The sequence below is a fragment of the Toxotes jaculatrix genome, chromosome 11 (genome assembly GCF_017976425.1).
Source record: "Toxotes jaculatrix isolate fToxJac2 chromosome 11, fToxJac2.pri, whole genome shotgun sequence".
NCBI lineage: Eukaryota > Metazoa > Chordata > Actinopteri > Toxotidae > Toxotes > Toxotes jaculatrix.
In genome coordinates this window covers 8,768,040-8,789,303 of record NC_054404.1, presented here as the reverse complement: position 1 = coordinate 8,789,303, position 21,264 = coordinate 8,768,040, and the positions used below count along the sequence as shown (strand labels likewise).

The 21,264-nt window shown below is 40.5% G+C and overlaps 2 protein-coding genes across 3 annotated transcripts; one reads left to right on the top strand and one right to left on the bottom strand.

The window, feature by feature from the left end:
- Nucleotides 1-8,072: 8,072 nt before the first annotated feature.
- Nucleotides 8,073-12,294, top strand: agt (angiotensinogen). Of its 2 annotated transcripts, none has more exons than XM_041050275.1 (7): nt 8,073-8,243; nt 9,558-9,995; nt 10,175-10,544; nt 10,694-10,818; nt 10,905-11,053; nt 11,344-11,500; nt 11,590-12,294. In XM_041050275.1, the coding sequence occupies exons 2-7, from the start codon at nt 9,585-9,587 to the stop codon at nt 11,764-11,766; spliced, it is 1,389 nt and encodes a 462-aa protein (XP_040906209.1). In that variant the 5' UTR covers nt 8,073-8,243; nt 9,558-9,584; the 3' UTR covers nt 11,767-12,294. The 2 variants fall into 2 exon arrangements, with proteins under 2 accessions (XP_040906209.1, XP_040906211.1); XM_041050277.1 differs by lacking the exon at nt 8,073-8,243 and adding an exon at nt 8,679-8,823.
- Nucleotides 12,295-13,002: 708 nt separating this feature from the next.
- Nucleotides 13,003-21,080, bottom strand: cog2 (component of oligomeric golgi complex 2). Its single transcript, XM_041050274.1, has 18 exons — nt 20,935-21,080; nt 20,403-20,564; nt 20,170-20,235; nt 20,000-20,080; nt 19,712-19,815; nt 19,439-19,547; nt 18,941-19,120; nt 18,548-18,672; nt 18,081-18,207; nt 17,821-17,960; nt 16,592-16,653; nt 16,353-16,504; nt 16,041-16,226; nt 15,826-15,898; nt 15,450-15,592; nt 14,538-14,677; nt 14,194-14,377; nt 13,003-13,565 (listed from the first exon to the last, which is right to left on the bottom strand). The coding sequence occupies exons 1-18, from the start codon at nt 20,989-20,991 to the stop codon at nt 13,467-13,469; spliced, it is 2,190 nt and encodes a 729-aa protein (XP_040906208.1). The 5' UTR covers nt 20,992-21,080; the 3' UTR covers nt 13,003-13,466.
- Between the last annotated feature and the right edge of the window lie 184 nt (nt 21,081-21,264).

Sequence of the window (21,264 nt, the reverse complement as noted above, 5' to 3'; positions counted from 1 at the left end):
CAGTTCTCCAGTCTGTTTTTAAAAATTTGATAAAAGCCAAAAATTATTCCACAAGTTGATAATATTGTTGAGATCTGTATGTAATTTATGCCACCACATATATACTCCACATGTAATTGACATATTAAGGCAGGTCATTTATATTACTGATCTCTAAAATCTGTCATATCTTCACTCACTGCAGGTATGTGAACATCAGGAAGATTCTTTGGTCAGACGAAGCTCTGAGCTGCCAGACACAGTAGGCGTTGTCGTGGTAGTAGCTGGGATGGTTCGGGCTGGAGAAGTTGCCCGAGCCAAAAAGAGAGCCTCCGCAGGGCGCCGCTAAAGGTGGATAAGGTGGCATAAGTGTAATTGAAATGAACTATATCTGAATCAGGCTAATTTTGCACACTGAGGATTCTACCTGTGGTTGGCCTGGTGGTTGTGGCTGTGCAGTAGGCTGTTTGAAAAACAATAAAAAAAAAAAAACAAGGGTTTCAGTTCTAATTTTAGGTGAAAAGTGTGATCAAAGTGTGCTGAGCTTTGAATGACATGATACTTACAGTAGTAGTCGTGACAACAGGTGCCATAGTATTGACAAGAGCTGGAGCAGGAGCAGCTTCCCAGGTAACTGCCGCAGTTGTAACGACATGAGGGCCGAGCTGAGAGACACAGAAGAGTAGTAAGATGTTTTCCTGCCAGCAGAATAAATGATAGACTGGTTTACTCACATGTACTCTAGGTTTTTGAGAGGTTTTCATACCTGTGGTGGGTCTGACAGTGGACGCCTGGCAGTAAGCTACATGACAAAGAGAGGAGAATGAAACAATCACTGTCTTTTCTTGTGAATGTGTGCACATTGTCATTGAATTTCAGGAAGCTTTTGGACATTTTAGGGTGATTTTTAGTCAATGTTGTATTAGCAGGGATTTAAAGATGCCAATATAGTGAGTCCAGTTACATAAAGGACTTCCAGCAATGTACTCAAAGCACTGGCATTATAATCTGTAAAGAAGTCTTATCTTGTATACAGTCAATTTTTTGATCACAGTGTGCTGCAGCTTCTCTGCTGAGCTTTGAATGACATACTTACAGTAGTAGTCGTGACAACAGGTGCCATAGTATTGACAAGAGCTGGAGCAGGAGCAGCTTCCCAGGTAACTGCCGCAGTTGTAACGACATGAGGGCTGAGCTGAGGGACACAGAAGAGTAGTGAGATGTTTTCCTGCCAGCAGAATAAATGATAGGCTGGTTTACTTTTAGCTTGTGAGAGGTTTTCATACCTGTGGTGGGTCTGACAGTGGACGCCTGGCAGTAAGCTAGATGACAAAGGAGAATGAAACAATCACTGTCTTTTCTTGTGAATATGTGCATGTTGTCATTGAATTTCAAGAAGCTTTTGGACATTTTAGCGTGATTTTTAATCAATGCTGTATTAGCAGGGACGTAAAGATGCCAATATACTCCCTCAAGACTAATACTCCCTCAGAACTAATCATCAGATCCAGCATATGACCCTCTTTATGAGTGAGTCCAGTTACATAAAGGACTTCCAGCAATGTCCTCAATTCACTGGCATTATAATCTGTAAAGAAGTCTTGTATACAGTCAATTTTTTGACCACAGTGTGCAGCGGCGCCTCTGCTGAGCTTTGAATGACATGATACTTACAGTAGTAGTCATGACAACAGGTGCCATAGTATTGACAAGAGCTGGAGCAGGAGCAGCTTCCCAGGTTCCAGCCACAGTTGTAACGACATGAGGGCTGAGCTGAGGGACACAGAAGAGTAGTGAGACGTTTTCCTGCCAGCAGAATAAATGATAGACTGGTTTATTCATGTGTACTTTAGGTTTTTGAGAGGTTTTCATACCTGTGGTGGGTCTGACAGTGGACGCCTGGCAGTAAGCTACATGACAGAATGAAAGGATTAGAGTCTTGTGAATATGTGCATATTGTCATTGAGTTTCAGGAAATTGTTGGAAATTTTAGGGTGATTTTTAGTTAATGCTGTGTTAGCAGGGACGTAAAGATGCCAATATGCTCCATCAGAACTGCTGACTCTGTGAATTTGTCATTCACGCCCACTTTACACAATAGGTCACACAAACTAGTTTTTTTCTAGCATAACCCAGCCCTAACACTTCTGGACAGTGGTAACAGAACTGGCTGTGTTTTGGCGAAGTTTGCCATCAAAGGCTACACAGATGTAACATGCCAAAACGGAATGAATCACAGAAGCTGATGTGACATTGAATACTCCATGAAATTGACACTTCAAATTTGTGGAAAACTGTGAATCATGCCCAAACATCACATTAAAGAACTAAAGATGGCATTTTGTGTGGGTTTTACATCCTCTGCTAATCATCAGATCCAGCATATGACCCTCTTTATGAGTGGATCCAGTTACACACAAGACCTCCAGCAATGTCCTCAATTCACTGGCATTATAATCTGTAAAGAAGTCTTATATACAGTCAATTTTTTGGTTGCAGTGTGCAGCGGCTTCTCTGCTGAGCTTTGAATGACATGATACTTACAATAGTAGTCACGACAACAGGTGCCATAGTATTGACAAGAGCTGGAGCAGGAGCAGCTTCCCAGGTAACTGCCACAGTTGTAACGACATGAGGGCTGAGCTGAGAGACACAGAGGAGTAGTAAGACGTTTTCCTGCCAGCAGAATAAATGATAGACTGGTTTACTCACATGTACTCTAGGTCTTTGAGAGGTTTTCATACCTGTGGTGGGTCTGACAGTGGACGCCTGGCAGTAAGCTACATGACAAAGAGAGGAGAATGAAACAATCACTGTCCTGTCTTGTGAATATGTGCACATTGTCATTGAGTTTCAGGAAATTGTTGGACATTTTTCACATGAATACAGTCAATGCTGTATTAGCAGGAACATAAAGGTGCCAGCGTATTCTATCAAGACTAAGACATACGATCCTCTTTATGAGTGAGTCCAGTAACATACAAGACATCCAGTAATGTCCTCAGTCTTATCTTACATACAGTCAGTTTTATGGAAACTTTGGATAATGATTCAGTAAATTCTTTTATGAAGGTCTTGCTTTTGAGGAGTAATGTTGCATTTCTGTGTGATGCAAGACGCATGGTTATAGCGTGCAGCGGCTTCTCTGCTGAGCTTTGAGGGACGTGATACTTACAGTAGTAGTCATGACAACAGTTTCCATAGTACTGACAAGAGCTTGAGCAGGAGCAGCTTCCCAGGCTCCAGCCGCAGTTGTAACGACACGAGGGCTGATCTGAGAGACACGGGAGGGTGTTACAACGTTTCAGTGACTGATGATATGTTTTATTCTTTCGAATGTAGGTTGTGGAGAGGTTTCCATACCTGTGGTGGCACTGGCAGAGGTCAGTTGGCAGTAAGCTACATAACAGAGAGAAGAGAATAAAACGATTACAGTCTTAGTCTTTTACACCTCTTGTTACTGTGCAAAACAAAACATTATGATACACCTGCTGTTCATTCTACAACTGTGAACAAAAGATACGATCACACCATGTCCATATGAGCACTGAGGAATTTGACAGACTGATTCCTTCAGCAAGTGAGGGATGCAGTACCTGTTAATGCTGTTGATTTGTTAGACTTGGCACTTACAGTAGTAGTCATGGCAACAGTTGCCATAGTATTGACAAGAGCTTGAGCAGGAGCAGCTTCCCATGTACATGCCGCAGTTGTTGTGACATGATGGCTGAGCTGGGAAACACAGGAGGAAACAGTCTTACCAAAGTATTTGTAATTCTTGTTAAGGAAAGATGAATTTGATGGAGCTGTTGCTTTAAACAATTTATAATAATTTGGTCATACAGATACTTAAATACCTGTTTTTACTTCAAGTTAAAAATGCATGGAACTTTTACTTGGAGAGATCAAATTACCTGTAACTGGTGCAGACGTGGATAAGCAGTAATCTAAACAAAAAGAGAGATTAGATTGGTTGATACATGAGCCTTACTGAATCCTTTTCTGCTTTCACCTATTCAACTCATCAAAGACCATTTTACTGCTACAGCCTGGTTACAACTATCTCAAAACTGTACTTCAGAAAATGAAGTACATCAAATGTGCTTAGTAACTTTCCACCACTGCTGCTTACTTTCATAGTCTCCACAACACGTCCCTCTGTATCCACAGCTTGAAGAGCAAGAGCAGTTTTTGACCTGGTTGCCACAGTTGTACCTACATGAACCTCCAGGTGGAGAAAAAAAAGGCGAAACAGTTCCCATAACTGAAATCACAGAGTTTAAGTCTATCTCCACATGGTTGTGATGAGGCTTTTTTGTTGTTGTTATTTTTTACTCCTGTTAACATTCTCATTATCATTAGAGTGGGGACCCAGCACACTGTGTATATCTTGTCCATATCCAAAGTGACTTACCCGCAACTCTGTAGTCAACCCGAAATCCTTTGTCGCTAACAATGCCATCACTTATGAAGCGCACTGTCAGATATTCACCAGTGGAGTGGAAGGTGGTGCTGTTAGTGCCACACACCTTCCCGAGAAGCCTGCTGCCTCCAGTGCTATAGCCATCATAGACGTAAATGGCATCGTAACTACATGTCGGGTGATTCTCGATGCTGTCATAAGAGCAGAAGAAGAACAGGGGTTTGAATTTAAAGCCACAGACAATACAGCAAGAAGTTGATCATTTCAGGGGCCAGCTGCACATATGCTTACTTTACATCAGTGATCTCCAGCTGCACAATTCGACTGCCTGGTCTGATGTACCATGTACAGTTTGCGTTGGCTGGGTAATTGTTTGGGTAGTTGGGGCTGTAAAAAGTGCCTCTACTGCCATACAGGTAGTCACCACAGAATGTGGTATCTGAAGAAACACAGGTTCATGAAAGTGTGAAAAACAAAAAAAAAACAAAAACTTACTCACAAATAATGGAAAAATAACACATGACAAGATGAAAACTCACAAGACACAGCAGTGAAGAATGCAGAACGCTTAGCTAGTAGAGCACAATCATCAGAGAATATAGGACATGTTGCCTCCCCACTAAATAGTGAAGCCTCTCTATAACATGTAACCAGTGTACTGTGATTGTTGACCCCTTTCCAGAACGATACATTTGATTAAAATTTATGAATAAATAAAACCCACAACCATGAGCTGATATTATGTTTCTTATTTTGCAGGAACGTATCTTACCTGTGGCATAAACATGAGCTGTGAGTATTTCTTCAGAAACTAATAGATATTAAAAAAAACAGATATAACATTAAAATCATTTAAAAAAAAATTAAAATTAAAATATCAACACATTCTGTTACTCAGATGACGTGTTAGTTATACTGGTCATCTTTTCACCTTCAATCTTTAATGTGCTCAGTAAATTGCTCTGATTTAGCTGAACCATCTGAAACAACAACACATCCGCTAATTCTGATAGAGACATGGCAAGGCAAACAACATTCTTCATAATTACATTATTCTGTTTATTTTACATGTGGTTTTGTACCTGTACTATCCAGTGTCTCAGATGGCACAGTTGTTAGGAGGCGATCAGCGCCTGGTGGATTATGACAAGAGTAAACAAACACAATAAAAGTTCACATGCCTCTTAAAGTTCAGTGGCATCACAGGTAACAGCAGCCAAAAATCCTGTCATAAAGACTTAAATGTGAAAACACACAGACACTTAATCTTTGCAGCAGATCAGTGCTCAGTCTAATGTTGCACCTTACTGCCCTAAAAACTGAGACTGATGTGAGAGAAAGAGACCAACAAAACAACAATAAATTAGTGGACAATACCTTGCACTGCATGTGTGGCGATCACGCTGCAAAGAACCAACAGAGTCCACATGGTGAATTCGTTCACCTTCCAACCTGCTTCAGCTACTGAACATGACAGCTTATATAGCCAGCACCCTTAAAGTTTCTGATGTCACCAAATGTGACAGGGATAAATTGCTATGTAATCGCTCATGAGAAACACACACTTGGTTAACTGTCATAAAGAGTTTGCAAAGATTGTTCACCTCTAGCTTCAGGATGTGTGTTTTAAGATATTTGCTTAAGACACACACTCAACCTTCATGAGGGTTTTTGGGAACTTGCAGTTGAGCAGATAATAAAATATATACTATACACCATAATGCTCTTAGATGTGTAACTGACATCTGCTGCAGTAAATGTAAGTAACTGTTGTCAGTATGTGAATCCTGCTGCATCAGTTGTATCTAAATCTAATCTAACCTTATTTTAAAACTACTATATAAATGATGGTTTGTGGTCATTTTGTGTTTTGTTTTGTTTTGTTTTTTGTTTTTTATTGTGTGTAGTCAGTTTCTGGGGCATTTTTGCATGTGAAGCCAAGGGAGCCCTCTTGGCCAGTTCGTGTTAGACCCGTTCAGTGATCCATCCATTCTTTGGTTTATGACCAAATACCTGTAAAACTAATCACCCTCTGCTGTACTTTGTATTTTGTGCTAATTAGCAAATGCCAGCTGCTAACACACCAAACTATATTGGTGAACAACGTAAAGAGCATACCTGCTAAACATCAGCATATTAACAACGTCATTGTGAGCACGTTGTGAGCATTATTTTGTGCAGGCTCAAACTATTATTAAAGTCAAGATTTTTATATTGTATTATTATAGTATTAGCATTTGTTGTAAAATAAAAATTGTAGTACATAGTGTAAAAGTTTTACAGGTTGAATTTTTATGTATTAATTAATAACTTTGAAACACATTAAATGAAGTATCTTATTTATGGATCAGCTATTAATAGTAAATGAGGTTTACTGTTTAAAATGTACTGTCATACTGTCAGTACATACATATATTACTGTCATCTAGAATAATACATTTTGTTGTTCAGGTATAAGATAAACTGACTCAGCAAAACACAGTTGTCACAACTATTGGCTGAAAAACAAGGAATCATTGTCAAAAAGGTATGTTGATACTTAGGGCTGTAAAAAAATAGGAATATTGGACATTTTATCAATATCAATATATCAGTACCAACATAAAAAATAGTGCATAGAAATTCAGGAAAAATGTCAACCGTGCGTGAGATATAATTTCCCAGATTCTGTAAGTATCTGTTTTAGTTTTGCATTGTTGACTGATGAGACATAAAGCCTCCTAACTTACCGTTGTCAGCCATTATTACTGTAACAATGTTTATAAAAGATAAAACTGTAAAACACTTGACATGATGAGAAAATTGAGCGTACCCTCTCTTGTTGAGTCAGGTGTGCGTGGAGGATTTTCCCAAATATATTCACAGATATCACCTTTTATTAGCAAACTATATTGCTTGATAAATTAGTTTATGTCAGGATAAGAGATAAGGTATTGGTTTATTTTATTGCATTTCTCAGGTATTTTATTAGTTCTCACTAAGCTTTTGAAGGGCCTCATTAAGTTAAAAATTCAAGTCAGTGGGATGCATACAGAATTCTTTATTATATCAGTTAACATGGTTTAATGAGCATTATTATATTATATATTATATTATATTAATTATTATATATTTTTATTAAATTTATTAAGGTAAATTTGCACTAATGACGAAATGAAACTAAAGAGAAAGTGAACAAGTAAAAAGAGATGAAGACATGATAACATGAGTAACACAAATACAACGGTACAACAATTAGATACAATATAAAAATGTGATTGTTGTTTAGTCATTTCCAGATTGTCTTTTTTCTCCTTCCCTCTTTCTCTCCTTTTATTTTTTTCTTCTACAGATTCAAGTGACGCAGCTTTGTGACTTGTTTACTTTGTACTTGTTTGACCCCGTTAAGCAAAAATGACAAAGAACATGCGTAATTAACCAGGAGCACCTCTTCACAAATAAACATCTCTAGTGTAGTGACATTTCAGTGAGTCACTCTGAAATGATGGTAAACGTAAACAAGCCTGGCTGCCCCTCTGCTGCTTCTCCTTTGTGGAAGTTGAGCTCTCCTTTTCACCCCCTCCAGGAAGTGCTTGCATCATCCTCCTAAAGTCAACACGTAGAGGGGCATTGGGTGGTCTTTTTCTTCTCTGTGTCAGACCTATTTATCTATAGCAGCAGCTCGTCAGTACAAAGCAGGCTGTGAGTCATGGCAGCAGAGCCCCTGACTCAATGCTGCTGTGGTTAATCAGTAACCAGAGTGGGAGCACCATGAGCGGCTGGCTGGGTTAAAGCCAGGGAGCAGAGGAGTCAGGACCTCACTCAGCACCTCACTCAGCAGCAGCAGCAGCAGACACACACGGTAAGAGCAAACTTTGACTTTATCTTTAACTGCCTTTTGATTTTACACTACCCTGAGCATAAACGTGTCAGAGGTGCGGGGAAATGTTTGAGTGTAGAGAATTGATGGGCCTTCCATTATATCCTTCAAAACCAGAAACTAATGTACTAAATGGCTAAAACTGTCTCTGACAAACTTTTGAGTTTAATTTGATGGTTTTCCACTTAATGAAAATAACTTGCTACTTGAAGACAAGTTTCTATTGAATCCAGTCATTTCAAAAGTTTTGTCAAAATTCTGGAGCTTGACAGAAAATGTCTCTGATCACAAACCAGCCATGTTTTTTGACCTCTGTCACTGAGTCATTGGGTACACAGACGGGTTGGTTGTGTGTAAGAACATTTGCGTGCTCTGGTTTTATTGATCAGGAACCAAAGCCACGGCCTGTGGTACATGTCCAAACAGAGGAGAATCTGGTGTTTGCTAACCTCCTCCATGAGGCCATCAGTCCACATCTCTGCACGTTCAGCTGAAAGGATAAAGTCCTGTTTTTACACAAGTGCACTTCTCCTTCAGAGACATCAAGGTTAATGCATAAAAGGTGTTTATAACTGCAGTACTTGTGTTTGCTCCGCACTCATTTGGAGCTCCATCCATTAAATTACAATGGCAAGTTGAGAAAATGAGAAGCATCTCAATGAACTTGTCAGTATATTTATTTTTCATTTTAATTATATACTTTATGTGTGTGTGGAAGTTTGTTTTGCAGCTTATATTTATTCATTCTAAATATTCGGGTTTATTTGTTTAGGTATTACAACATAAATACAGCACAAATTTGCCTCAAGCATCATATTTTCTAACCATAGTGTCCAAAGTGAACAGTTTTGTATTAATATTTGATGACAGTTGCAATTGATGTCGATTGCAACCTCCATTTTACTTAAGTCAGTAAACAGAGAAACAGCACCCACACACCAGACACACTTAGATGCGTCTTCATTATCAATGCGACCTCTGTTGCAGAGGGTAATGCCTGCGCTCATTCACTGACCAGCAGGAGAGAAGACACACAAAGAGCGATCAATCAATCACTGACACGCCGCTCTATGCCCAGTGTTCCTGCCAGCCAATCCTGTCAGAGACAGAAAACCAGATCCAGCCAGATTTCTGACGAAAGCCACACTAATAGTCACGCAGCGTTCACATACCACCCAATACTCAGAGCTCACCAAGACACGGAGGATGATGCAGAGATTAAGAGATGCAGTTAATATTTTGATATACTTATGGTAATTTATCTTAAACTAAAAAAAAATGTGTCTCCCTCTACAGAAAGAATTGTTACCAACAAAAGGTAAAATGCAGAGATCGCTCCTTCTAGTCCTCCTGCTGTGCGGCTGCCTGTCAGGAAATCAGGCCAACCGCGTCTACGTCCACCCCTTCTATCTCTTTGCTTCGGAGAATGTCAGCTGCGAGACCCTGCAGACCCAGACGTCCAAGCCCCTGCTGACACTTCCTGTGGCTCCCCTTGATATTGAAGTTCTAACACCAGACAGCAGGGACCCGTCAAAACTGGACACACAGAGGCAGAACATCACAGAGAGGACGGCGGTTCTGGCAGGGCTGTTGAACTCTCTGGGCCTGAGGATGTACCAGGCTCTCAGCAGCAAGCAGCACGGTGCCAACACCCTCCTCTCTCCTGTCAACACCTTTGGATCCCTCGTCACTTTCTACCTGGGAGCCTCCAAGAAGACAGCGAGCTCGTTCCAGGTCTTTGTTTTATATTTGTTCTCACTATATAGACCAAAAAGGACTTTAGGCAAGCAGATCCTGCTGATTCTTTACTATTTTGAATGAAGGGATTATTGATGTGGTCCTAACCTGATTATCAAACCTTGTACCTGAACTCAAAAAAGTTAATCTTTCTCAATCCTTTTCTATCCTTGCAGCTTCTTTTGGGCCTGAGCAGTGGCACTGACCGAGAGGACTGTGTGTCCTTAGTGGATGGACACAAGGTTCTCAAGACCCTGCAGAGCATTAACTCTCTGGTGGACGACGGACCCAAAGATGAAATCACCACCCAGGTCTGGGCCTTCACTCGTCAGGATGTTCAGCTATCCGAGGACTTTATTCAGGGCACACAGGACTTCTCAGACACATCGTTCATCCGCAGCGTGGACTTCTCCAAACCTCAGGAGGCTGAGCAAGTGGTGAACAGCTTTGTAGAGAAGACGTCCGATGGGAAAGTGAAGAGCATCTTCAAAGATCTGAACTCCTCCAGCAGTGACCTTCTGTTCATTTCCTCCTTCAACTTCCAAGGTCTGTCTCTGTTAAGCTGATTTTGTGAAATTCGCAGACTGAGATTCATAATTTAAAGTCAAGATACCTCATGTTTAGACCTCACACTTTCTCAGTGGAGGATAATACGCTGCAGTACCTGACTGTGCTCTTTGGTTGTGTCTCTTTAGGCAGCTGGAAGACAGCCTTCCAGCCAGAGAGGACCTCCTTGCAGGAGTTTCATGTGGATCAAACAACCACAGTGATGGCTCCAATGATGACCCACACGGGTCAGTATCACTACCTGAATGACAAGGTAAGAATTGTTTTTTTTTTAAGCTGATTTGTTGGTTCGTTTGTACATCTCTTGACTCATCTGTAATATTTTTGTTATTATTAAAGATGCGGCGGTGCACTGTTGTGAAACTGTCTTTGAGCAAACGGTCATACATGTTGCTGGTCCTGCCTCATGAAGGGGCCAACCTCCATGACATAGAGTCGAAGCTGCTCACAGACGTCATTTCTGGCTGGCACCAGAGCCTCCAGGAAGGGTGAGTATTTCTCTTTTTTCATCTTGATTAAACATAAATGTATGTGATTTTGAAAGTGAGCATTACTTATTCTTTAAATAATTCTCACTGATTAAATTAAATGATTCTCAATGTATGTGCATAAATTTCATAAACCTTTAAACCCTTTATTATTTAGTCAATAATGTGCTATCATATCAATGTAGAGCGGATGAGGGTGTGGATTTTTAGGAGAGAAGGGTACAATCCCATTTTAGTTCAAATACTTTTTATCTTAAAATTTTAAATATGTTTGCCCCTCACCCTCCCAGTCTGCTCGAGCTGTCCCTGCCAAAGTTCTCCATGTCTTCTGTGACCGATCTGCGTGACCTATTGACCGACATGAATCCAGAAATTGAGGCGGAACTGTTGGGCTCCCGGGCTGAGTTCAGCCAACTCAGCAACACCAAACCCTTCACTATAGATAAGGTGAACTTGATGAGTGGTCGGCTTGTCATATAATGAAAACCACTCATTGTGTATGTATGTCATTAACAAATCTCCCCATCTCCTCTCAGGCGGTTAATAAGGTGTTGTTTGAGATGTCAGAAGAAGGAGCAGAACCTCAGGACAAGATACAAGAAGCAGGTGTCCCTGTGAAATTGTCCATCAACAGGCCTTTCTTCTTTTCCGTCATAGAAGGATATTCTAACGCCATCCTCATGCTTGGCAGGATCACAAATCCTACACTCTAAAGTTATATAGTACTTGAAACCAACAAAAACCTCTGACGTGAAAATCGCCCCAACATGCCACACCTATTGTCTTACAATCTACTTAATCGCCTACGGCTTCAATGACTAAAATCATTCAACAAAAATCTCATTTAAATCATACCCCTGTTTTTCAGCTGAAAGGATGGCCACATACTGTGCACAAGGAATGAAAGGCAAATCCATTAATATGCAACAGTATTGTAGTTATCTCTCATCACCTAACTGATCCTCTCCACAAACTCAGGAGTCACTGAGGGTCCCTGTCGCAGTATTTATGAATACCTGTTACTTTAACCTGAGTTGTTTTCAAGCAGCCTATTAAAATCCTATTTTTTTTCCTGTAAAATTTATTATAGCAGAGTTCTGTACAGTATTTTGCGGTAGAGTAGTAGGTACAGTAACCATGATTCTCTACGTTAAATGACTAATACGTTGTATATTGTAACTAAGAGTTTATTTTTGTTTTGTTACGATTTGGGATTGCCGAAATAAAACATTTGTTTCCCAGTACAGTTAACATGCCATTGTTTTTCATCAGGATCTCGGGCAAAGTCTTTTCCATTTCAGCAAATCAAATAAATCTTGTATCAACATCTATCACCAACTAAAAAGGTCAGGAGAGAAGCATACATAACTGAGTTAGAGGGAAATGCTGCAACAGAGGTCATTCAACTTTCTGGTTAAAGATTATGCTTCATTTACTGTGAATGTACTGAAATTTGGATAAGAGGCAGAATAATCATTTACATAATTAAGTTTTGGGGACAATTTCATCAACTACTGCACATTAACCAGCCAAAACATAAAACTTCAGTTTCTCACATGATAAATCACATCCATATTTCTGGTCCTGTTTCTCGTTCTTGCCTCTTATGCTTCCTCCCATATAGATTCTGTGCATAAAAAAGCATATTAAGTACTTTAGAGATAATGCAGTGTCCTTTTCCGTGATGCCACTTTGCAGCTAAACCCAAGAATAAACAAATTACTTATAAAACAGAAAGACTCACTTGTAAATATTAGAAAATACATTTAAAAAAACATGACTTAATGTGTAAAACAATTTGGAAAAAGGCAGCGTTTTCAAATGGTGACAGAAAAACCCTGAGCAGAATCTAGAGCCAGTTGTTCATGGTCAAAGTTTTCAGAAATTTCAGAGTCCTGTGGTTTGCGGGTAGCTCATTACCTTTGTATTAAAACACACAAATTCACTACTGTATCCAAAGTTCTTTATTTTTCTTTTCCCAAGTTAATTATGTTAAACATGTTATAGAACTTCAATCTTAACAAAAATGTACACGTTACACACTTAAAGACTTCTCTATTCGAGATTAATCCTTCACCAAGCAGCAGAAATTAGACAAATATTGTTTGAGTCTCTCTTTACAACTTTCTGACTAAAAAAGAAAAATACATTTCTGTGGAGCACGTATCAGTCATTTTGTGAAAAACATTTCATGGATATAACACCACATCATGCAGTCCCTCTTATTCACACTGCCTACAGCAGAACCAGTGGTGATCCAGACAGTAGTTTATCTGCGGTTTGAAAAACAATAATTTACAGCTTGGTCAGATGCAACTCTGGCAGATCCCTGTTGTTAAGATCTTTGTGCACTGTGGCTCTGAAGTTTGCAGCAGTAAATGGAGATGTTTTTGGTTACGGTGGACTGAACTTTTTACTGGTTCTGTTCAGCAAGCTCTCTGGCCTCTTTCACAAGGTCCATGAGAGTGGAAAACATGGAGATGTCACTTGGTTGAAGACCCATCTTCTGGATCTGAGACAAACAACAGTACAAATCAATGTCAGAGAGAACAACCAAAAGTATTTCAGATGACACTAAAATCTGTAAAACAACTGTTGGTAACTTCAGCAATACTTCTCTACAGTATACACTCCCCACACACTTTATTAAGATGACCATACTAATACTGGATGGGGCCTCCCTTTGTTCTCAAACAGGCTTGGTGTGCATTCTGAGATGCTTCTCTGCTCACCGCAGTTGTAAAGAGTGGTTATCTGAGTTAGCCGCAGCCTTTCTTTCAGCTCTAAGCAGCCTGACCTCTCCCATGGAGATGATTGTGTGTTAAAATGCCAGGAGATCAGCAGTTTCAGAAAAACCCAAAGCAGCTCATCTCATACCAACAATTATGCTACATTTTTATCCACTGATGTTTGTAGTGAACATTAATTGGAAGCTCCTGACCTGTATCTGCATGATTTTATGCACTGCACTGCTGCCAGATGAATGGCTGATTTGCATAATTGCATGAATAAGTAGGTGTACAGGTGTTCCTAATAAAGTGCTTGGTGAATGTATATATGTTTTTGCCTGTGACATTGCTTGTCTGCATGTTTAAGTGTCTCCACACATGACTGCATGTACTTGTGTCAACAGCACTGACCTGTTCACCCAGGTACTCCACATCCAGTGCCAGCTGAAGACGGATCTTGCTGTCATCCGTGGGTCCACCGTTTGTTCCTGCCGTGGTAGTTGTGGTCGCACCCTTTCTGGCTTGCTTCAGTCGCTTCAGACTCTCCTCCATCTTTCTCACCGAGCTCAGCACCTCTGAGATGGTCTCATAGTACCTGAACACAAACCGTGGAAATGAAAAGAAAATGTAAGTGAGAGAAAGTTTCTAGATGGATGAGCGCATATTGTAAAAATCTAAGTACTGGCCTTGGCCAATACTTTTAAATTCTTCAGCATGGGTACTGTCGCTGGATCTGTTTGTGTGTTTAAAATTACCTCTGTGTGCAGTCAGAAAGAGCTACTCGCAGCCATTCCTGTGCTGTAGAGGGAGTGACCAGCCCCGTTGAGTCTGTCAGCAACTGGTGTAACGGACGTAAGGCGTTGTCCATGTACGCTGATGCACGGACTGGCAGATCCTACACAGGGAGGAAGATACCGTAGGTTTTCACAACGTTGTTGATACAAAATTCAACATTTATGGAAGTGTGTTTCACTTGGTTGAAAACTGCATTTGAAGTTTCATGTTTTATTCATGTTGAGAATATGGAGAGGCGGCTGAAATCCTATTATCTTATATTCTTTTCTCTTTAACCACTGAAGGAAAACCATGTTGCAGGCTACATTTTCTTCTTTATACAGAACTCTGCAGTCGTCAGTCAAACAGAAATTGATTTAATAAAATTTGATTTAGAAATCCTTGTTAGTGTTACTGTTTTCCTAATATTAACTCTAACAATGAGTGAGCAAGTGAGGGAGGATTGAGGCACCTTGATTTTTTAATTATTATTATTTCAATTATTAAGCACATTAATTGTTTACTTTCACAAACTCTGTTGACCTTCACAAACAAGAAATCTCTTGAAAGTGTCCTCGGCCTCATACTAAAACATCATTTAGTTCATTAATAGGCTAAATTTTAGAGCCAGTTATAAAAAAATACTCCAGTGGCATTTGAATGAGGGTCATCCATGTATTAACATGCATCATCCCTCCAGGTTTCACAGAGATCTGACGAGCCAGAGCATTTCAAATGTGAAATTCTGACCTTTAACCTGCCATGGTATTTCCATTTTTAAAAAAATCAGACAAACAGTGCTCCCAATGTTTGCTCCAAGGGATGTTATAACATTGGAGAGCATTATATGATGAAATATACAGGTACGTGTGCATGTTTGCAGCTTCACTGACCTTATTAGTCCTGCGGTAGAGTCGTGGAACCTCAGAGGCACTCTTCAGGAAGCGGCAGCAGCGTTCAGTCAGATGCTGGGTCATCCTGGCGTTCAGAGTGGGAACGCTGCTCGACAGGCAAGCTTTGGAGTCTGCTAGAGCATCTGACATACAGAGGAAAGTACCAGTAAATGCAATGAGGTACACACACAGTCTGAGCTAGCCTTGTAACTTTGTCAATTAAGATGTCATACTCAAAGGCCTGTTGGGTTTTGTTAATGTTTACTTTTCTTAAATGTCAGTGCAGAAATGGCATTTATGGTTGCATGGTCATGCAACAATGAAAAGGAAGTGAGAAGCTAAAATGATTTTTATATGCACTGTATGGGCAGCTTACCTTCCACAATAGCAAAGTTTTTGAATCCAATAGCTTCTAAACGCTGTCTGACCATTTCTGACAACTCTGGTATCTAAGAGAAAAATTAAGTCAACTGTCAGTTTGGAAACAATCAAGTGAAAACTGGAGACCTAAAACATTAAATAAACTGTAACTGTAATCGAGTAAACTGGATCTAAATATTTGTGTGTGTGTGTGTGTGTGTGTGTATGTACCTTCTCCTGAAGCTTTTGAATGTCAGCGGCAATGTGGACGAGCTGTTTGGTGGACAGGGAGGCGGGACTCCCACTCTCACTGCCACCATCATCCATTGAAGTTCGGCTGGAGGTGGAGGAGGCTGAGCTGGGCAGAGGTCTGGCTGGCTCTTTAGTCACCTCAGGGGGTGGAATCTTAGTCAACACCTGTGCAGACAACAATACAGGTGAGGACCACGGGCAAGTAACAGCAACATGACTAATCATTTGCATACTGCTTTTAAAAACTGTCTTCAAATCATTAAAGTCTTCCTCTGGTGTATTTGAGATTACCTCATCCAGAAATTTAGCATATCTAGAGTAGAGCTGCAGTGTGAGTTTCCAGAAGCGATGGGCCAGAGGTGACAGGTAGATCTTGTCAGACCAGCACCTCACTAGACAGGACCACAACACCTCAGACACCTGCAGGTGGTATGCACTGCCAGCTGGACATGAACAGAGACAGACACACAATTACTACCAGTGAAGTATTTGGTGCACACTGGTATTCGTGATAGGAAATACATTCCAACCTGGTGCTGCCTCTAGTCCATCACTTATGGCGTTCTCCAGACTTCCTGCTGTTTCCTTGTACCTGAAAAACAGGGAGAAACACGCAGAGAGGGGAAGGACAAACCAATCAATGAGTTATCAGCTCATTTCTTGCATCAGCTCTGATATGCACGTGTTTATGATGTTAAACAACACTGTGTGCCCTGGAAATTTCCAGAAAAGCTGAACTGTGCAGGTTTGTATTGTGAAATTAGGACACAACACTCTAATCTTTGTCTTGATGTGCAATGATGAATCTGTGCATTGTGTACTTTACAGTGTGCGTGTGTGTTTGTGAGAGTGGGAGACAACTTCTCTACTTTTTCACAAAGATCAATGGCTAGTCAGTCAAGGTCCAGGGTCATGTTTACGGACTACGTTTAGTAATACGCTGACACACATCTTCAATTTACATTTTGCTTCTTGTCATCATTCTGCATGAAACTCACACAGATAAGCAATTTCTCAGATTACTATAAAATGGGCTTGGTCCAACCTTTGAATATCTGCCAACTTGTCTTTTTCCCCTAAAAAATGCTGACAGGCTGCAACTTTAATCAAAGCTTGTCTCTTGAGTCCTTAAAGCAATTCTTCAAAATACATCCTGCACAAAAATTACACCTTGACCATCATCTGACCTTATTCATTTAAGCTGAGAGGTCTGAATTGAAAAGATTAAAGTGCTCCTGTTCTCCATTGCATGCAAGTAAAAACTGATGTAACCTTAGGTTTTGTATATGTATGAGTTTCATTTTAAACCATAATTTCCATTAGTTTGTAGGAATAGCTTGACGTTTTTGGGATTTCCTGCCAAGAGGTGAGAACATCAGTGCCACTCTCATACCTAAATGTTTACAGATAAGCATAAAGACTGGAAACAAGGGTAAACAGCTGGTGTGTGCAGGTAACAAAATATGCCTATCATCCCCCATAAAAATACAATATTAAAAACATGCAGTATCATGTATGTTTAATCCTTAAAAAAAAAAATTGTAAATATAATTCATTGTAGTTTTACAGGGGGTTCTGTATAAGCTGTTTCTTGGCCTGGTACAGTGACTTCCTGGAGTCTCCACTGGTTGTCTGGCAACTTCACACTCACAACAAGCCTTCCACGGAAGCTGCGTCTGGCCAAGAAATATACACTGTACAAGGTGTAAGTTACATTCTGTGGTGTGCAGACTATAGATTGTATTGAGGTAATATGAACCGTAGTTGAAAGTAGACAGGCAGGTTCCATTTGTTGTGGAAGCTGGTGTATGAAGGATGTACTCTCAGTCTCTTCACACTGGCCTGTGAGCTGCACTGACGCTCAAACCGCCGCACAAAGTCCATGCTCACGCTGTAGCGCTAGAAAAGAAGACAGTCCACACACACACACAGGTGAAACTACACAATCTAACAACAAATTATGTGACCGTATACAAAACACAGTGTGTGAATGCATACACACACCAACTGTGGCTATACCTCATAGAATATGTCAGGGTTTCCAGGGTTGAAGAGGTAGGCCAACCTTTCTTCTATCCCTTTGATTATCTCTGGCCACACAGAGTTCACCAGGAAATCATAACCTGGCACTATGTCAGCTTTGTCACTGAGGAGAGAGAGAGAACAGTGGCACATTAAAAACGTTATTTCTGAAACAATCTTTAAAGGCCAGTAGACCTTATGAAGCCGACACTCCCTGTGACAGAAAATGTTGAGTAAATGCATGCTAATTATATGAATGTATTGATGAAACAAAATAAACAAATATCAAAGAGTCTGAAGAAGATCACACGGCCTGGTTAATATTCTGTATGCTCAACAGCTCCACGGATGAAAGAAGACAATTTGTTTTTCTAGTAGATGCAAGAGGATTTCAAACACAACAAAGAACTACTTGATCTAGGATCATGCTTTGAATGGATTTGCCTCCATGATAGCATGAATACCTGGATATGGCTCCTCCAGTCACCTCTCTCAGCAGTCTACAGTGATGAGGAACAAACTCCAGCAGTCTCGTGTACATCAGCTGGAGACCATTCGGGCTGGACTTCACCACCTCTTCTACTATTACCTGAAAGATGGAGAGAAGAGAGATGGGATCTTCTATCTGCTGATTCATACAGCTTATTAAGGTAGGACATACAAGAATTTGCTGACTTTCAATTTAACAAGCTCAGTATTTGTATAATACAATGTCTTGCTATGTTAATTAGGAACTAACTCCCCTCCATATTACATTTGAAACAAAAAGTGTTTTGGAAACATTATCAGTATATGCTGTCAAAAATCTGAAATGCCCTTGGGTCTATAGTATATCAAAACATCTGTGGAACGTTTACCTGGTCCATGTATGGTTTGACCAGCACCTGTCCTACCAGGGCCTCAGCATCTCGGGTCTTGTCTATGGTGGCATATGTCCTCAGGCAGTGACGCACCATGTCCACGTTGGATGTTTGCAGACCCTCGATCAGCAGGCCCTCTAGAGACTGCTGCAGCATGGAGGTGATCCCTGCTATACGCTGGCAGAGGATGAAACGTTGTCACATACACAGAAAATGAGTATCTAAAGTATTGTAGTATTCTAGGAAACACAAAGACCAAGTAAATCATGCAGCAGCATTGGAGACAGTTAAGTTAATTTAAATGGTCAGTGCATTGGTGTTTTTTCCGTAAAAGAAGAGCCCTTAGCACTTAGCACAGAAGGATTACACAGGCTGATTATCTTTGTCAAATAATTACAGGGCTGATGGAAGAGCAACCAGACAGAAAAACTGTTTGACTAACTGAGTGACTATTGATTTATCAGCCGTCTGGCTGATTGACCCATTAGCACTTACAGGTCTGACTTTGTCCAGCAGGGGCATGCCTTTGCTCTGTACGGCGTGGAACTGCAGCTGGTTGAATTCTGTAGCTATCCTCTCTAGGATCTGACCTGCTAACAAAGGACTGTGCACAGACAGACAGACATGAAGTTAGACACAAATGCTTAGTTCTACATCTCTGCAGTGATCAAGCTCAAACAATCAGAACCTCTGGTGTGCGAAAATATTCCCAGGTTTTTGGAACAATTTCTTTCAGCAATTTGGATTTTTTGCATGTCAATTTCCCACCTGCTGATTTCCAGAGAGCTGGATTCCTTGGAGTTCTGTGAGTGGAGGATCTTCTCAATCTTCTCCACTGAGCGCACCACCTGGATTAGCCTCAATACACATACCTGATGTATGGTGATTATTAAAGGAAGATAACGACTGATTTAAATCATCCCACAAAGCAGACAAATGTTTACACACTATACAAAACTGCGCAACAACATTGTAAAGATGATCATGAAATGCATATAATGATAAATGCAAAATATAACCAAATGATAAAGTCAGACATGAACATGAGGAGCAAACCTTTTTTTTCTGCAGATCTTCCTGTTTTGACAGCTGGTTGTCTATGGCCTGAATTACTTCGCTCACACAGAGACGCAGGCTCTGTAACAAACAACAGCCCACAACATGCAATAAGGCATCTGTGGCAGGAATATATAGAGATTTACACAACACTTAATCACAACACATACCATAACCTCTTCTCGTAACTGTCCCAGTGGCACAGAAAGCTGATTGAGGGCTTTGTCCATCCCCACCTGAGACAAAGAGAGAAACATTATTAGAGAATCTATCTCAAAAGACCATCATTTCTGTCTCCTGCTGACTGCAGTGTTATGCTTGTAACATTCAAAAATTTTCATTTTTGCATTATGGTTGTAACATGCACAGTGGCCGATACTGGGCACCAGTAATGACAACTGACCAGGTTGGTGGATAGGTTAACAAAATCTGCATAGTCCTTGTTGATGAGCTCCACCATGGCTGTTTTCAGCAGCTTGTAGTAGAGCTCCAGGTCCTCTCTCATCTCCTCCAGCTGGACCTGTTTCCGACACTCCGCCACAAACTGGTCAACGTCAAAGTCATCCTGCAGACAGGCAGAGACAGCAGCAGACCGCCAGCCATGCATACAATTACCTTCAGCATTACTAACACATGGACAGAGAGGTAAAGTAAATAACAGAATATCGACACGGCTACAAACTGACAGACCAAAAAGACAAATTCAGGCACATTATACAGAATCTGAACATTTTACTAAGTACTAACGTCAACTAAGGATTAGCTGTGGTAAGACTAACGTTTGACATTTGTTAAAGTTTTCCTATTTAATAAAAACAACCAAGAAAGCTTTCAGAAGCAGGAGCATCCAGTATGCACTTAGCTAAATGCTAGCCAGTTTGACAGCGACAGCTACGGTTACTATGCTGACAGCCGTAACGTCAACGGACTCTCACCTTCATAAAAACATCCTTGTCGAAGCACAGAGAATCTGGTCCTTTTGGCAGGTTCATATTGGATTATAAAACACAGATAGAACACACACAGAAAAAGTGACAAGTCTCCAGTTAGCTGTTGTGACCAAGCTTCCGCAAACATGGCAAAAGCACCAACAAAGAAGAGTGAGAATCCTGCTGCGCCCTCTAGAGGCCGGTGTTCCACCGTGTTCTGCGTCTGTACATGTTATTTAAATAATTTAATGTAGATATCCATAATTACATTTCACCTAGTGAAAGTTGAAAAATATCCCTAATCTCGTTCTTTCTAGTAGAAGTTGTATTTCAAGA

Excerpts from the sequence above, each read along its gene's own strand:
- agt (XM_041050275.1), top strand. The coding sequence starts at position 9,585 with ATGCAGAGATCGCTCCTTCTAGTCCTCCTGCTGTGCGGCTGCCTGTCA. Across the intron at positions 9,996-10,174 it reads AGACAGCGAGCTCGTTCCAG|CTTCTTTTGGGCCTGAGCAG; the intron begins GTCTTTGTTTTA and ends CTATCCTTGCAG. Across the intron at positions 11,501-11,589 it reads AACCCTTCACTATAGATAAG|GCGGTTAATAAGGTGTTGTT; the intron begins GTGAACTTGATG and ends ATCTCCTCTCAG.
- cog2 (XM_041050274.1), bottom strand. The coding sequence starts at position 20,991 with ATGAACCTGCCAAAAGGACCAGATTCTCTGTGCTTCGACAAGGATGTT. Across the intron at positions 20,565-20,934 it reads ACAAGGATGTTTTTATGAAG|GATGACTTTGACGTTGACCA; the intron begins GTGAGAGTCCGT and ends GCCTGTCTGCAG. Across the intron at positions 15,593-15,825 it reads AAACTTTGCTATTGTGGAAG|ATGCTCTAGCAGACTCCAAA; the intron begins GTAAGCTGCCCA and ends TCTGTATGTCAG.